Consider the following 18,680-nt stretch of genomic DNA (forward strand, 5'->3'; position numbering starts at 1 on the left):
TGAGTAATGTGGTTGGAAAGCTGAGAACCAAGCAGATAAAGCAGTAGCATGATCACTGTGATGGACAACTGTAATCAGAGCCACCACTAACATGATAAAGAGGTGTTAATGTTAGGATATTGTGTAGAAAGGTAACTTGACTGACCAAACATCCTAAAATAGGTCAAGAACCTGTTTCAACTTCAAGGAAATGAGCTCCTGTATTTACTTAAAACTTTGAGAGCTAAAATCCTCATCCACTTTAAAGTGGTAGATAGCCTCATATAAGAATGAGAAGAGAACCCCACTGGGTTTTACATTATGACCTCTTGAGAAGAAGCCGTTTACTGAAGAAGTTGCAAACAACTGAGCTGTTCTTTGGGAGTATGTTTTTGGTTTAGTTATATTCTCCCAATTTTGGTGACAGTTAATATATGAGATATTTTTGGAGGTGGAATGAAACAATGACTGAGAAGGCAGTTCTCACTGATGGTCACAAATACAGAGGAAATGGTTATTTTTTACTAAGCAGCATTTCAATTAGGTTTACTCAGAGGATCAAATCAGGATAAAAGTATGCAGGGGTATATGTGCAGAGTAAGAATGAAATGTATCTCCAGCCTACAGCTCTCATAATTACAGGGTGAAACTTTAGGTTGGGCGGAAAAGGCAGACAGATGGAGTATTTGAAATGAGACTGTTGCATGTTGTATAATGCTACAAAGCTCAACATGGGATGAAATATTGGGGAACCAATACCTGACTCACTATATGATGACTGCTGAAAATACACCAGCAGTGAACGCCTATTTTATTCACATCCTTAGGTTGTTCATTCTATCATTGTTGGACATGTGCTTTATATGGCACCTAACAGACCAAACTGCTTTCCTAAGGAAACCGGTCACATCTGGAATGCATCCGGATATATCATGGGCCAAGGCTAATCATCTCCCTACCAAGAAGAAACAACACGATAGTCCCCCTAGTTCCCAAAGTAAAATCAGTCTTTTTTTACTTGAGTAATCTGGTCTAACAGTTGCTATCTGATTTCCTGCCTTTCCGAGCAGTACTCTTTCTGGGTAGCTTTCACCCCATGCAGAGATCCAGAAAGAGAGGACTCTGTAGCATAGGCCTTGTGTAGGCTTTCACAGTCTTCCCCTGTGAGAAAGGTTTAGCATCTTATTTGCAACCTTTTCATCCCCCTTCAGTAAAGTATTTCTTACTGCGCACACATATGCACCTCTCACACTCTCATACATGCTTAGTTTTATCCTCTCTCCACTGGAATAAACCAGCTATCATGTACATAAGTGCTAATTCACCTTCCCCAAACAGGCCCAGTCAGGTGCAATTCTGACCTGCAACAATGGCCCTCTCTAAAGGTCTAACTCCAAATTGTGTGACATGGAAATGATCCTGAGGGGGTGGGACACATTCAGCTTTCAGAAGCATTGCAGGTGCTTGACTTTTTTCAAGAACAGGACATGTGTTGTTTTCATGAGCTTGAAAAAATGAGGATTTTTTTGACAGAAAGGGCCTCTACCTTTTGGGACCCTAGCAAAGATTTTAAATCTAGGTCCTGACAGGAGACTATCCAGTGCATTAATGTACTGTGTTACCCTGTATGGAGAGTCACAGTGAACTCTGGAACTATACTGTTGCAGTGGGCAACAGATTTGATAATGGCTACAAGTGTCTGATGCCTAACTAGAGAGATATGGAGGTCCAGATTCTCAAAAGCACTTAGGTGCCTAACTCCTCCTGATTACAGCAGGCAGCAGGTACCAATCTATCTCTGAGGACCAGGTGACCACACAGCAGAATCAAAGGGGCTAGGGCTGGGTCCCAGTGGAGCACAGATAGCACAGATAAAAAACACAGCTAAGCCAGGTAAGCATGAATCTATACAGAAGATGTCTGACATCTCAAAATCAGCAACTATGAGTTTTCCCTTTCAAATGTTCCTTCTCCTAATGTTTAACCTCAGAGTTAGACTGAATACCAGCAATCAACTAAGAGACTGGGGAGAAGATATTTATGAATGGAGTTCTCTTCTTCAATAAGGAGAGGCAGGCAAAAATACTAGTGAATGGCTGGTGTTTTAGAGCTACTTAGAACAGATGGGGCTGGGTAGAAAATATCAGGTGCTCCTCTGCATATCTGCACTTGGCAGGCGTATTCATTAAACATAATTATACCTTTTATCAGGCCAGGCAGCCATTATATTTTGGCATTTTAGTGTGCCAGAGTTTTATTCATTTATCAAATATTTATTTAAGAGAACTTCAGTGCATACACAGGTTTTACATGAATTAGCAGGCAAGTAATTCATTTGCAAGGCTTATTCCTTCATCAGGCATGCATTGAAATGGGCTTCAGCAGAGTCAGTTAAATGTCTCTAACAGTGTATCCCATTTCTACTTTAATTCTCACAGCACAAGTCAAAGGGAAAAGGGTGACTGCTGTATCCCTAAGACAGCCCTTCAATTTAGACTCCCAGGCTCTGAACCTGAGCTTTGACACCTGTCCCTGGGCAAGTAGGATTCCTACTGACTTCAGCAGGAGACTTACAAAAGGAGTCCAAGATCAGGCTCTACAGAAAACCATAGTGTCATCTCCCAAAGGAGGATTAAAAGAATTCATTCTCAGAACATTCTTTCATTAAAAAGAAAAATGGTGGCTTCACCTGAGTGAAAACTTGTATAGTGTTTTCCACATTGCCTCCTATGTCATATACTTTGTTTTCTGGTTCGGCTCCCCCTCCCACTCGCCAGCAGGGGTGTGCTGAGGAGTGACACTCAGCTGGGAGCTTGTGGGGGACTGGCACATAATGGTCTGTTTCCCTTTCATGCTCTGGATTCACTAACACCTCTGCGAAGGAGAGCACAAAGTGGCCAACCTAGTTTGGTCATGTTATATGTGCACTTTTCAACCATGTAAATGACATGTCAAGGCATAACATGGCAGTCTGTGGTACAGTAAAAGCAGTCTTGTTTTCAAGGGTCCTAGTACTAGGGAGTAATTGCAGATAGTCTGTTAGAAAGAAATAACATGCAGCTATGTACCACAAGTCTCCAGGCACTGTCTGGTATAATTGGGGTCAAGGAGAGTCATGTTCACACCCTCATCTTAGCCAAACCAGACCCTCACTTGGGTTACTCATCCTGGCCATAAGCAATACCCCCCATCTCCACTCCCGCTCAACTAGGAGCCAAAATATCTTTGTTAGTGACATAAGAACACTTGGGAGAAAAAGGGGCCCCCACCACTCTTCCCCGTATATCACAACCATACACAGTTTGCCCCCTCCACACTATTAAGTGATTAGACATTTGCCTGCCATTCTGCTGCAATCACCCCAGAACATTACAGTGGGACTGTACAAGGCCTGTGTAAATCTTGTTGATGCTCTATTTGGAAGGGTTAAGTGGGATTTCCATGTGACTAGGCCTCCTTCAGCACAGAGGGAATTTCACACAACTGAGAACCTGTTTTTCCATGGACTTTTAGCTTTCTGGTTTTGAACTGTATCTCCACCACCCACACACACCCACACGCATGCACGCACACTTTCATTGGATCAGCTCTTAAACATATAAATTAACTTTATAATTCCATTAGCTTTATCTTACAAACAGAAGTTTTAAGATGACCAAAGAAATAACTGAAAGGAAAAAAAATCCCAAGGAGAACCCAATTCTACTTTCAGACCATACTTGAATAAAAATAGCTCCTTGTTAAATAACAGACTGCCCTTCTGTTTCCAAATACCACAATCAGTAGCAACTGTTTCAATTAATACTGCACTGCTGTCTTTATATCATAATATATTGGGCCAAATTGCCTGTTAAAAGACCTCAATATGCAGGTCATTTTCCTGATGGATATTTTATTAACTCTTAAAGAATCACACTTAAACACTTAATTAAACAGAAAAAAAAACATGCTTTCCTATATCTATGAAGTACAGTGCAGCCTCATGCTTCCAAGAATATTCGTTGCTTTTCCAATGAAAGATAGGTAACATCTGCTGTGCCCTGACGGGAGAGTACGTTGTGTTTAATTTCACTGAACAGTGTTTGCAATACACTGTTTCACTGAAGTATTTGAAAAGGCAAGCACTGCACTACTTTTAACCATCAACAAGATCACTCTGGATTGCTGCTAATCAGGATTAAGCTGCGGGATGGTGACCCCACCTTTATCTTGGTCAAGTGCCTTTGAAATGATAGAAGCTCAATTTGGAAAGGCTCTTCTGTGCCATTTCCAGCCACCTCCCCAATTAATGGCTTCACTATTTCCTGCATTAAACCCACAAGCATTTCATTTAGCCTGCCCCGAATGTCTCTCAGGAAGTTACTTCAATAGAGTCCTTAGCAAACTGTTCCATTAGTTACCTAGTATCTCTAGTCATACTTACTAAAGTCAGGCTTTAATATTTTGGTTACATCATTCTTACCATAAGTAATTCCTTTCCCTCCTTGTATTTATACACAATTTTAACATCCCTGTTTTGTTAAGAAGCAGCAATTATCATTCTCATGGTGACAGGAATCTCTAGAGCTGAATTCTTGCCTCATCTATAACAGTAGGTTCTGATCCTGCACCTGACTGAGCCCCACTGAGTTCAAGGTGCAACCACATGCAGTCAAATGAAGGATCATAACCAGCTAATTGCTTAGTTTTAGAATCTTTACTTCTTAACAGTCTTTGAGGCTGTTGAGAATTACATAACCCTGGCAGAAGAACTTCAATGATGTTATAATGAAAAATTACCATTTGTAGAACATACCATCCTCAACATACCTCTTTGCAGTCCCTATGAAACTTCTCCACAGTTGCATTTATGGATGACAATTCTTCCTAAATTTATTTTAGAAAGTATTTCCTATAGAATCAACTCTGTTTTCTTTCTGAATTTATGATCTGAATGTCTTTTTAATATTCTTATTTTTAATACACTTTATTTGTGTCTACGACATGAAACTGTTGCATTGTTGAAAATATCAGAAATGTGATAAATTTAGAGCTGGTAAAAGAAATGGTGGAAATTTTTTGCAAACGTATTTAGAAGATTGTTGTCTATTTTTTGTCAAAATTAAAAAAAAATTCCAGCAACTTAAGCTAGTTTAAGCATCGCCCTTGGAGTCCATGTCTATAATTAGGACTATTTACCACTGTTAATGGCAGGAAGGAGCAAGTAGTACTTTTAGATATGTCTCATATTGGTTATAAGATGAATTCTTATTTAATCCATGGACTCCTTTTCAGTTTTTAGCTTTATAAGGTGGAGCTGATCAATTTTAAAAGGAATCTTGCTTTTCACTCCAGTTCAAACTAGAATGATTCAACAGCACAGTTTCACACGTCTAAGGATGTTGCATTGCTGTATAGATGGGAACATGCACATGACACTCAGAGAAAATAAATCATTTCCTATACATGTGGCCATTTCTTGGCTGCTAAAGGAAAAACTGTGCCAGGCCTTACCAGTGTGGCTTCGTTTGTGAACCATGAGCACATTGGGACCGATGCAAATTATCCCACAGATATCACATTTTAGCTTTCCGTTAGGAAGTCGAATGCCTCCAACTCCTGACATAGCTTTGCTGCCTGGGCCATTGTGTGAGCCATTCATTTTCTCTCCAGAGGCATCAAGCATTCGTAAATCCTCCGCACATTCTTCCCCATTCAATTCACAGGCACGCCCATTCTCTTCATCACTCTGAGTCTCTATTTTAATATTACTGGCTGAAAAAAACAATACAGGAGGCCCCTCAGTTTTGTTACAAAACAAACACAGTGGCAAAAACAATCAAATCAAAGGAGATAACTTCTAAACAAAATGTACAATATACCTAAACAACAGAAGCTGCAGGTATGGCAATGTTTACATGGGCAACACAGTAAGAGTGATGGCATATGGAACTGTGGGCTGTGGGTACACGAGTAAGACAAGACATGATGGGGTGTTAGGCACCTGAATGCATTTAAAACATCTCTTCAAGACCCCTTTCAGATTTATGCCATTGTAACATCTGGATTGTCAAAGCAGATATTACCTAGAATGACATTATACTGAATCCATATCTTTTGGATTTGTCAGGCATTGAAGAATGGAAACCAGTACCCATGAAAGGGAATGGATACAATATTTCCACTCTGCCATGACAGCCTTACCAAGACATCCCTTGTTGTGAGGAAGTTGATAATTTTTGTCACTATGGAAGGAGATGGCAAAGAAGTGTTAAGCAAGAGAACTAGGACTCTGGTGAAGAAGCAAGCTAAGGCCATCAGGACTGGTGACTGAGATACAGGAGTAGGAACCAAGCTCCGGGGACAGCATGACTGGTAACAGAAGACTGTTTCTAGAACCAGGGGTAAATGGTGAAAAGGTGACATGTCAGGATGAAGGAGTGGGATTTCTATAGGATTCAATATAGTTTCTACAGGGGCCAGAAATGAGTGGTCCCATGCTTACGACATAGTAATTTCATCACCCTGCAACCTAAGTATGTGAGAATCACTTGCATTATAGTCCCTTAACAGAATTACATCTAAAACAGCTTTCATTTTTTTCCCTTTTTTTTAATTAATATGAAACCTTATATTTATGCCAGAAAAGCAGGTAAAAAAAAGATGTTTTGAATTATTTTTCTACAAATGACTAAGCTATAGGTATAAATCCTGCCTGTGAAAGCTGCTGAAGGTGGTATGTTATATGAACACATAAAACATGTGAAACAGTCCTTGGAAGAGTTTTATTCCATTACAATTCCATATATCAATCCTGTTCCCTTTACAAGGAAATAAGGAAAAAAAACAACTTTTTGAACATATAATTAGTAGGCATGTGCACATATTCATGCACCTTGCTTTAAACTGTGTGATCATAGGTTGGCCCCCCACTTGTGCATTGGGAATGCAATTTAAGCCACGGTTGGGGGAGGGGCAAGCAAGATCAGAGTAGGGCTAGAAGGTGAGTCTGTGGGTGGGGACGGGAGGGGAGACGGGCAGAGTTGTCTGTCTGAGGATGTGGGGGCCAGATGGTTAGTCTGGTCAGGGTGGGTAGGAAAAGTGCAGCCCAGAGGCTGGGGCAAGTGCTTGGCTTTCCAAGCCCTGGGGATGCACTCCAAATGTGTACATACATTTGGTTAGATTGGATATGAATTAGCCCAGTCTACATACTGCGCCTCCTTAGGTGAGCTGTGTTAGAATGGGCAGGCCATTTTTTGCCCAATCTAAACTCCCCAAATGTATAATTAGTTTGTCATTTAGACCTAAACTGAGTTAGGTCGATCTATGTGTAATGTCTGTACATACCCATGAGGCACATCTACATGTTCATTAATGTGCCGTAGTTACTGCACATTAAATTTAGTATCTGTATAAGCACATACCTAATTAATGCACAGTAACCAGTGTTACTGTGCAGTAGCACCGGCACATGCCTTTTTAGTGATGCTACTGTGCAGTAGCCTAATAATACTGCCCAGTAGTATATTAGCACTGTTTGTGCTCTGACACACTACTGCAAAGTATTATTAGGCTACTGCGCAGTTAGTGTCTTGTGTAGACATGCCCAGTGTCTCTTAATCCAGGGTCAAGATCTTTACTTTATAGAAGAATGATTTCATGTAAAAAGTCATAATTTCATTTTTTTCTTTTAAATAATTTCAGGAGACAGAAATGATAATGAAATACAGAAAGAGGGCAGTATTTGCCCCAAACGTAGGTCATGATGTGCATCTACACAAGAAATCAGTTTGCAACACACTGAATTTTGCTGTCCTCAGCAACCTCACCGAAGGCAACTGGTTTCAATGGGATTGAACAATTTCCTTAACAATATCTGGCCCAAATAATATACTGCCCTGGATACAGGCTCTGAGGATGATAAAGTTTAGATTATAGGGCTGGTCTGTTGAAAGTCTTTTGTAAATCCATATTCTCATTCTAGCATTTTTGTATATATTTTTTAACTATTGTATTTTTTCTAGGTATGTAAACTAATCTCAAAATAGGTGAGTTATGAATATCAGTGTTTGTTTTCAAACATCTACTCTCGAGAGCAACTCAGAGGTCTAGGAAAAACTAACAGTCACCTGTCAGTGATTTATGAAACAAATATTTGCATAAACTTATGTGACTGGCTAATCAGAAGTGATTACTAGTTTCTTCTGAATTCAGTGGCAGTCAGGAAGCACTCATTTGCAATGTGCACTTGGTCAATTCTGCTACAGACATCAATATTGTTCACTTCATAAACAATAATAATGTACTGTCTGTTCCATGATTGTTTTCAACCAGGCACCAAGCTTTTTCTTCCTTGTAAAAAAGTAACTGTTTTTGTTTAAACAAATGACACCTATTCAAGAGTTACAAACCATAGTCTATAAGGAAATTTGCCAACAGAAACTTTTAAAACATTCATGGCTACCAAACAAACAGAAAAAAGTATGTGAAAAACAGACTGTATTAAACAGCTAAGTCCTTATGTAATACAGACAGACAAGGATGAATTACTGATAAGTGAAGTGACAAAAAAAATTTATGGATGGACATGCTCTGCAGTGAAGAGACAGTGAACTGTATACTTACGGGAAAAAGATTTAGGTATTATTGCATGAAAGTCCCTATAGCCTTCAGCCCCATATGCAGCTGCAATAAAGAAGGCAAAGAGGATGCTGGGTCATGGTATTTCTAGCAGTAAAGTCAAAGAAGAGGGCATTCTTGCTATAAAAAACATTGCTTCCAAAAAGACTGACAGAACTATAACCACAGGTATAGCACAGAAATTAAACACAACAAAACAAGAACAAAAGAAGGATAATTAGAAGGAGAATACTTATATGTACAATTTTTATTGGAAAAGTGGCTTTTCTCAAGAGTTGCATAAATTCTACCATGTTTGGTAAACCCCCAACATTTTTTAATCTGCATCCTGTAAATTTGAGGCAAAACTCCCAATGACATCAAAAGAAGCTTTGACTGAAAACGCCAAAGCGAGAGTTGAGATTAAAATCAGGCAGAATTAGGCATCTAATTCCCTTAGGCCCCTACCATGCAGTAGAAGACTGGCTTTTGTCAACATGCCATTTCACAGAACTGCACTTTGTAAGTATTCAATCGCTTCTACTGACATCAGCGACAAAAACTGAATTGTCGTTTTCCCCCCACCTCTGCCAGCCTTGAGGAATAGACAGAAAGGGAGCTGGATTCAATTATGTGTGTTCCATAAACAGAGTATTTTGACTGAGGCCTTGTCTGTGCAGGTTTTCAGTCAGTGACACAGCTAAGCAGATGCAACTGTACTTATGTATGAAAATCATGCAGACAGTCTGCACTAGTGTAAATCCATGGTCCAATAGTGCCACTTGGAATAAGTTGTGTTACTGAAAGTAATGGTGCAAAGTACCTATACTAAGGCTTTTGCAGTGGTTCAGGTTCATTAGCTTAGCTGCATGAGTAGTTAAAACCTCCACTGTGGATAAGATTTAGCATGTAATAAGCCACATCCACACAATGGCATTTATTACGTGGTACCACACTAGCATCACTGAGGGACTTGTTTAACTTTCAAAACTTTTGTGACATAAGAGAAGGAAAAACCCCACTTTGACTCTAAGACCTCAGGATGATTTTACTGATCTGGTTGTTAGCAAAACATTTATCTTTGGGTAAACTGAGCATACTTTGACCAATTTACCCTTCAGAGTAGAACTGCACTTTGATTACTGAGATACTGATAAAGAGTATAAGTGTCCACAAGAGGAAACTAGATGTGTTGAGAGAGTGGAACAGCATGAGTAGAAAAGGGGGTGAGAGGAAGATAAAAAACACTGTTTTAAACTATAGCAGATTTTAAAAATAACACTCAATTTACTAATAGCATGGCATAAGTAATACCTATTAAAGATATTAAAACTTTACCTGGAGATTTTTAGTTGGAATGAGCATACGTACTTGGGAAAAATATGCAATACTGGACACATCTACATGAGCAATTAATCTGACCAAATACACTCTGCCTCAATTTGAACTACAGTAGACTAATCCTGATATCACCGTCTACATGCATGTTTAAGCGCAGTAATTTACTGTTGCATAGGATAGTACCTGTGTCTGACGTGACTATCATACACCAGAGTACTTTAATCTACTGTGCACTAATTGTGGCACATGTGTAGATGCTGATGCTTTACTGCTCGTTAGTCTAATACGCATTAAAGTGCACATGTAGGCATGCCCCTTGATACTTATTCCAATTTCTGCTGTAAGATGAGACCTGTATACTCTCCATCCCTGCTGTAGTGGTAAATTTTTAGTGCTGTAGTGGTAAAATTAATCTATTTCCCGTGTTCAGATGATGTGACTATTTCAGATTTACTGATGCAACAATAAATATCTGGTACTTTATGGGTTTTCAGGAATAAAAAGGACAATTGCCCAGTATTATCTCTATGTAGACAACCTATATAACACACACCCCCACTATCACACACACATGCAAACACTTATTATGAAGACCTAGCTCTTCTAACACAGTCAAACATTAGTCTTTAATTAATTTACTCAAATTTGCTTAGTGATGACCTTTTAAGCTCCTATTAATCGAGGGCCGGATTCACTACCGCTACTTTATTTTCAAACCGGTGTAACTCCACTGCAACTAACTGAATTACCTCAACGTAAAACCAGGCCACGTGCTTGTGAATCAGGTTCTATATACACACCCAGGAGCTTAAATCAGAGACAGCTTTTACCATGATGAATGTGCACATCCCAGCAACGTGACTGAGATACCCACCCTTCCAAGACTGCTATGACATACACCGGAAGAGAACTAGGAGGGAAGCAAAGGGAAAGAAGAACTTGCACATTATAAAAGAGAATAGTGACTGTATTATTAGAACCATCCACCAACGTGTTTCTCTCACAATGCCCCGGTGCCTCCTATGGTTCCCCAGGTGTTAAAAGCTGCAACTGACCATTTGTCAGATCCTGTATCTCCCCACCCCACTATATCTTCCCAGTATGTTGTCAATTGCATGATCTGAAGCACCTTGGAAACTAGAAATATAAGGACAGCAAAATAGACTGAACTTCGAGTGTTTCCATGATTACTTCTATTAGACTTTTATTTTTAAAGCACCATGAAGTTGCTGCAGTATTCAGGAAATACTACCCAGATGCAGAAGATGGAAGCCTGGCCTGCTGCTCAGTACATGGGGACAATATGCATAACTGCAGCACAGAAGCTCTGAAGGGATGGCAGAGGGGGTCAGCTAATGGAAGGGGATCAGATTTGTAGCTCTTTGGACATGTGCTGTGAGGAGTACTGTTCACAGTTTTTGTTTCTCCCAGAAGAGTTTGGGGAGTAAAATCCAGACTAAGGTTCCAAATGGAAAATGTGCTGGTATAGCAAGGGTTAGGGAGACCAACTTAACTCTGGTTCCTTGGAAAGGGTATTTGGTATTTCAACGGGAGAAGGGGTAGCAATTTGCTTTATCCTTTGACAAAGGGTGCACTCTAAACTCTATTGTCTGGTGGTTAGAGCACTCGCCTGGGAAGTGGGTGATGTGGGTTTGGGTGGAAGGCTCATAACCAGCTGCCTCCCTTCCCACAGTTTCTGAATGACTGCTGTGATCACTAGGTTCTTGGGTAGATGGCATATGAAAACATCATCATGACCACTGGTTTGGAGCTGTATTCATGGCTTCTGTGGTGAGTTTGGCATACTCAGAGTATAGCTAGCAGATGATACTTCTCAGAGGTCTCATGCAAAGATTAGACACCCCCCAGCACAGGATCCCTTTCTGGATCCTGCCCCACTCTCCTCCCCAATCTAAATTTGGCCTAGGTCTTACCTAGAAGCCTACATAACCAATCTTTATCAGGCCCCTACAGCCTGGTTGTCAAAGGCATTTAAGCACTTAAAGATGCAGGATCTTTCCAAAAACACTCTGGCAGGCTAGGTACCTTGTTCCTGGTGATTTCAAAATGAGACTAAGGCACCTCACAAATTTCACAACTGTTATTCATTCCAGTATGTATGGGTCTGCATCCTGTGGCAAGTAAATACTTTGAAAAGTTTGGGGTGTAACCTTTTTTGAAAATCATAGCTCTTGCTTCATTTTTGGATGAAACACCTCTGATACCCAAAAGTCAGTAACAAAAAAAGAGGCCCCTTCATAGGTTTGCATTAATTTGAGTGCATGTGACTTGTGTTTCAACAGTTCATTTGATATTCTAAAGGAAGTCAGACATCTTTTTCTGCCATTAATTGATGCTTTAATCATAGCTTTAAAATACTGCTAGGTTTTAACTTAAAGAACACTATAACCATGCAAGCAACAGACAGTTAACTGGCTGCACCCCAACTGGAATATGTTCTAATATACCCGTCTTCAAAAAATATATCAAATAAAAAGAACCAGAATGCAGTGCATGGGTGAACTGTGGGATGACCTAGACAGATATTTAAAACTTGGGCTCAAAACTAGTGGAGAAACTTACAACAGTCAGACATTCCTTTACAAAGTTTGCTCATGAGTATTGCAGTGCTACTCAAAGCCGGTGACATCAAAGAAGTAACTCTGGATGAAAAGTAAAGGGGCGCAAATTCTCTGCTGCATTTTAAAGGAAAAAGGGAGAAAGAAGGAGGAAAAGAAGCACTCCATGAATGTCTTGATGGATGGAAGGGATGGCAGTAAACTAAGCATGTGGGATAATAATAATCCCTGAGCAATCTTTCTGAAGTAAACTCTACCCATCCTTCTCCTCCAAAAGTCCCAGTCAATCCACTTGAGGATTCAATTTTTTTTCTGCACCCCAGTTCTGGCTTTCAATCAAATATATTTCATTCCATAAACACAGGCTCCTTCAGATAAGCTATCTCCCATGGGACAACGAGCATGATGAGCTGCACCCATCTGGTAATCGGTGGCTGCTGTTTCCTTCCACAGAAAACACAAAACCTGAACTAGTTCCCAGAAGAAACCAGCTCATGCTTTTACAGTCTCCTTCAATAAACAAAGCACTTGGCTGTTTGTTGATTGTACCATGCAAACAGATTAGCATGTCCTTGTGGTATTGTAACTGACCTGCAAGTCAACAGAGTGTTTTTACTGAGGCCTTGTCTGTGCAGGTTTTCAGTCAGTGACACAGCTAAGCAGATGCAACTGCACTTAATGTATGAAAATCATGCAGACAGTCTGCACTAGTGTAGAGAATGCAAGTGAATGGACATTTGCAAAGCTCCTCTGTATGTCCAGAAAAAGAGGTCCCTACTCCTCACGGAACTTTAATTAGTTACCCATAAAGTCCCTACCACATCAAGGAGAGAAGAGTTGTTTTCTGTTATATAGGCCAGGGTGGACAACCTGTGGCACAGGCAGATTGTGTATATGGCATGCAGCAGGCTGGCAGAACAGTGGAAAATAGGTGGGGAGCAGAAAGCAGAGCAGCAGGTTGGTAAAAGAAAGGGATTTGAGTGGTATGCAGGGAGGATGCTGGCATAATCTATGGCTCCTGAAAGGTTGGCCCCCACTGATGCCAGTGATCTGGCAATACATAACATATGTGTGTGCACATATGTGTGTGCATGTGTAAGGGGTAGAAGGTTGTAAGACTGGGAGTCATCTCCTTACAATCTGTTCCCATGCTGAAAGCTAAGTCCCAGGGAATCTGTATTTATCAAGGGACCTTATAACCAATTTAGCAAGCCTGATCTAGTTGATGGGTCTCACCTCATTAGCTTATTGGATTATGGATAAGAACAACCCCCGAATAAGAAGGGCATTTGAATCCAACTGGTTCTTTGGCTCCTCTCCATGAACTAGCTGACTAGCACCATTAAAAATATGTTCAGAAGGAGGGAGAACAGCTTTATCAGTCAAAGACACATTATACTGGTGTCTCCAGTTCCACTTCTACGTGTAACCCATGCTTCCTCTACGTGCATACTACAATCTTTTTTGGCTGGGTCACAAGGGGAGGTTGAGGAATCTGCTGCAGCCTTTTCATTAATAAGCTGTTACCCCAATCAGGCAGTAAAGGCTTTCAGATCCCTGAAGCCCCTGGCTGAATTTCACCGCTTTACGGGTTTATTGCTCCTTGCCAGTTTCCAGCAGACTTTATTTTGCATGAACATTACAGGATACGGAAGTGGCTAAAAGGCTTTTGGAAGCAATGTAAACAAAAACCCAAGGCAAACTGCATATGAGTAAGATAAAATCATTGTTAGATTTAAAAACACTCAAAGTTGATAGGGCTGTACCTGCATGTATGCATTTATGTCAATTCTGAAATCTATGAAGCTGCATTTGGAACTTCTTCGCTCTTACTGTCTGTACACACACAAACAATTTTCCAAAAGAAGCAGAACTTCAGACATATCACAATCTAACACTGTTAAGGCATCCACTATCTCTGTTCCTTCTTCAAAGTTCACTTTGGTGAAGCTTATCAGTGTTAATCTATACTCAGCTACAATAACAAAAATCCAACCTTGCTGTGGCTGCCCTCTACTCTCCAGTTTCAGAGTGCTGTGCATAGTGGCAGAGAGAAAGTTCTATTTACAAGATCTTCAGTCATGAAGACAGACTTAAGAAGACCTGAGGAAGGGTGCTGTGGTACTCAAAAACTTGTCTAACTGTATCTCAACCATGCAGTTGATCAGTAAATAACTGCACCCACAAAAATCCTTGGTGCTTGCATAGGTCTTGGACTATCATGGCTACATCACTTCAACACTACCAAAGACAGCCTTAGCCCTGCAGTAAAAGAACTGCTAGATCTGTATATAATGCCAGTGTTTTGAGAAGAGGAGTGGTGTTTTTGAGGTAGGAAATTAACAGTGGGTCCCAAAGACAACCCTTCCAGGTTTGTTTCTAAACACAGCATTGTGACTGTACTTGGAAAAGCTCATTGTTCATTTATGAGAATAGAGGATGATGGAGAGACCCTAGACAAGTATTGATAATATAGGCATCCAGAAATCCATCCAGCAGTATAAGGCTACATGTGGGATTCAGGAATAAAAAGGCATGGTAGTTTGTGGAGAAAATTCAGCTCCATACAGAGTCAGGTAGCCCACTCTGTATGCTTCATATGTGAAGAATTTATAAGACTAATATGCATTAGGTAAAAAGAGCTATGCTAATTATTGAAAGCACTGATTCAACTACTGTGGAAAAGGATGTAAACATTTTGAATACTAAAACATGATGACCATTGACGTGTCTTTAATGACTTCAGTAAAATATCATAGAATTATACCACTGGAGTGTCTGGCCTTTAAATCCAAGTGACCTATTTAAATAGTAACATGCATGTTTAAAGTGATATCACCTCACTACTAGGTAGCCTCCTCCTTTTTCTTCTAGGTAGGCAAAATACCAACACAATGTCCAGACATTCTTTAGCCATAATTCACTGTTCATGTTAAAAGATTGTCAATGATTCCCTGGCTTTCTTAAAGTCTGCCAAGTCTAAAATTAGGTCTACCAACTTCATCCAGGTTTGTGGGTGTGCCCATACAAGTTGCATCAATCCTCTGTGTTGTCTATCTGTTCTGGTCTTGAGATAAAAGGCTGACATACACAAGGATCTTGCCACCTCAGCACTTCAGAAGCTAGGTTTTGTGACATTTCCAACACCTGGCCTACTCACAAGGCAAGACATGAGACATTTTGTGCTCACACAAAGCTGCAAAGAATCTCAGGAATCTGAGGTTTTTTATAGTCAGATCACTGAACTGAGAACTTGGCTTTTCGTACTGTTGCAGCCCTCAAATTGTGGAAGTGATCATTTTTATTTTCCTTTCTACCATGATTGATTCAGTTGGGAAAATAAGTTTGAGGTAGGTTACATATCAGACTTGTTCTGTTTCCTTGTTAGCTGTATTTACCTGACTTTTAAAATATTTTTTCTTCTTGGATTCTGGAGCCAGTCCCAGCATTTTTGATAATTGTTAACAAATACCTTACACTCAACTGCTCTGATGAAAAGCAACTGTAATGTAGCTCTTTGGGATGGGGCAAAAATGGTTTTGTTAAATTCCCATATCCATTGTTTGAATCTCAAGAATAAAGTGAGCCCTTCAGCAAGTCTCTTCACAAAATAATTCCTTCCTCTATAGGTATCACAGCCAATATGTTGCCATTGGGATCCTACATCATGTATTGTGACCAAGCAACCAGTCAAGCAAGATGTTAAGTAATAGAATATTCTAAGCAGGGACTGAAGAACTCAAAGCATTTATAGATTTGAAGTCTTGCTTAGGGTATGTCTAAACTAGTCTTACTGCAGCACACATTTATCCCAAGGTTTTGAAACCACCTTTTTTTCTCACGTTCCCAGTCCCTTCTTTAAGACTTTTTTGCCTTCCCCAGGAAAAAAAAAACCTAAAACGCTTCTCTCTTTCCTTTGACCTCCACCATTGCAAGGACTTTGGGAAGAATTGTCCCTGTAACAATTTTCTCTGTTATGCTGCATCCAACAGCTGTAAAAAATGCATAGGCGACTGGTAGGGGTTGCATGGGAGTCCACATGCCCCCCGCAACAGGGCCAGTGGCCCCCCTGATGGCCAACACTGATGCTGTCAGCAGGGCTGGTGCCCCCCGGACAAGGCCACCACCGTTGGCAGCTTCTGCGGGTACCCCCCCAGATTCAGGAGGCACCAGTCAGTCATGAAAAAAAGTTTCATATTACAGGCTTCCTTAGTCAGAGATCCCTTTAAACAATGCTACAAAAGACCTAGCATTCACAAAAAGTATCAGACAACTCATGTAGCAGAGGTTGCCTGACCCACTGCAAATGCCATCTCCTCACAATTTCAGAAAACAAAATTCAGAAGGAAACATTTTGGAAATGCAGGAAATGTTCAAAAAAGAAACAGTTTGTGTAGGATAGTAAACATTTTATATGACATGAGCTGTTGTAATATGGGCTGTAATGGATATAAAATACCTTGGAGCACTGATTATCAACCAGGGCGCTGGGACACACTGGGGTGTTGTAAGGTGCTTTGAAGGGTGCTGTGAAGGGTGAGGACATAAGCACAGCCTCAGATTTATCCCTGCCTGGCTGCTCCCCCACCACCACTGCAAGGAGGTAAGCACTGTAATAAATAAGCTAGTTTTTCAAACGGTGTGTTGTTCAATTCACAAAAGTTATGGAGGGGTGCCTACGGTTTAATGAGGGGTGCCACATATCTAAAAAAGTTGAGAACCACTGCTCCTGAAACTGAGGCCTGTTCTTAGTTTGCCCTAAAATGGGGCTAAAATCAGACATATATGTGTAGAATTTGGTGGTGTTTTAATGAGACATGTTAAGAAGCAATGGCAAGGTGATAGGCATTTCTTGGTGATTTCTTGGTATGGTACTGCCTTAACACTAAATTTTCTTCCCTCTACTCCAAGCCATATGAAAATCCTGAATCTGACTTCAGATCTGCTTAACAGGTTCACTACTGACTCAAAGAGCAGGTATGCAATGAAATGTTCTCATGCTCTGAGGAATCACTTATTGCAGCACATGTATCACATCACTTTGAAGAAGTTGGTGCTTAAAGAACAGAGCTCTTATGCAGGGGCGCATGACAGTCCTCATGAGTGCACACCCCTACTTTGGCCAATGTAATGAACTTGAAATGTGAAACAACTTTTGAACAGAGCTTTTCAAGCCCATTTCTGGTTTCACAGCTAATGTGACCCCTCTGGCATCAGCACCTGATTCATAAATGATAAACAAGGTCAGAATCAAATCTTTCAGTTTCTATACCTGGATTTAGGACCGCATTTCTCATTTTGTGTAAAATAATGCAACTGCAATGAGATCGAGCCATTAGTATTTCTGGCAAGTGGGAGACAAATAACACTGGTTTGGCCAGACAGAGTAAGCCACTTTCTGCCTTCCCCTGTCAATCAAAGATAATTCCACTGAAATAAGTGGAACTGCCCTGATCCTTGGTGCAGGCTTCCGAGCTGTGCACTGTAAGTGTACCTGAGCTGTGATGTGCAATGCCACAGGCATGCCTGACCTTCCTAGAGCTAAGACTGACAGTCTTACTGAACTAGTCCAAGAAGCACAGTGATTTTGAGATGCAGAATAAAAGAAGTGAAGGAGACAAACACACTCATGCTTGCTTTTGAGCTAAGACCTCAATCCCACTCTCAATGAAGTCAATGGACAGGCGCATGTCGATTTGAATAGAAGCTGGGGCCATGTGTAGACGAAATTAGGGGCATGTGTGCACGACAGTTTAAAGCAGGTTGAATGCTTTTGCATGGCTTTAATGGTGTTGGTGTTTGCACACGTCGGCACTGTCTTGCACAGTAATTCCAGCCACTGTAGCAAATTTGGCGACATAATGCACCTTAAATGGTTTGGGGTGCAGAAACTAAAACTCTTCTGAGGAGTTTTAGTTTAATGCCCTATAGCTGCGGAGCAAAGCACTGAGCTCCATGCAGCTCGGGGGCTCTGCAGAAAGCCAGTGCAGGCAGCCTGGCAGCAGCCTGGGAAGGCAAGCTCCTCTCGAGATCTTTTCCCCACCCCCTGGAGCCTGCCTACCTGCCTGAGCTGCATCAGGGCCTGGTGCTTCCCTCTGTGGCTGCGAGCTGGGTGCTTGTGGGTGGGTGCTGCCTGGGGCGGGGGGAGTGCACCACTGCTATGGAGGGAAGCACCCCCCCCCC

General features: G+C 40.9%; 1 protein-coding gene across 6 annotated transcripts in view; it reads right to left on the reverse strand.

Annotated features, from left to right (window-relative positions):
* IKZF1 (IKAROS family zinc finger 1) overlaps positions 1 to 18,680 on the reverse strand; it is a 71,737-nt gene that overhangs the window by 18,292 nt on the left and 34,765 nt on the right. For 4 of the 6 annotated variants that reach the window (XM_019520834.1, XM_019520810.1, XM_019520792.1 and 1 more), the window contains exon 3: positions 5,473 to 5,733. The exons of the other annotated variants lie outside the window; for them this stretch is intronic. In XM_019520834.1, the coding sequence (XP_019376379.1) occupies positions 5,473 to 5,733 (261 nt within the window). The remainder of the gene's footprint in view (positions 1 to 5,472; positions 5,734 to 18,680) is intronic. 6 annotated transcript variants of the gene reach the window in all.

This window comes from Gavialis gangeticus, unplaced genomic scaffold, assembly GCF_001723915.1.
Source record: "Gavialis gangeticus isolate Ggan-Ray unplaced genomic scaffold, GavGan_comp1, whole genome shotgun sequence".
NCBI classification, from domain to species: Eukaryota; Metazoa; Chordata; order Crocodylia; family Gavialidae; genus Gavialis; species Gavialis gangeticus.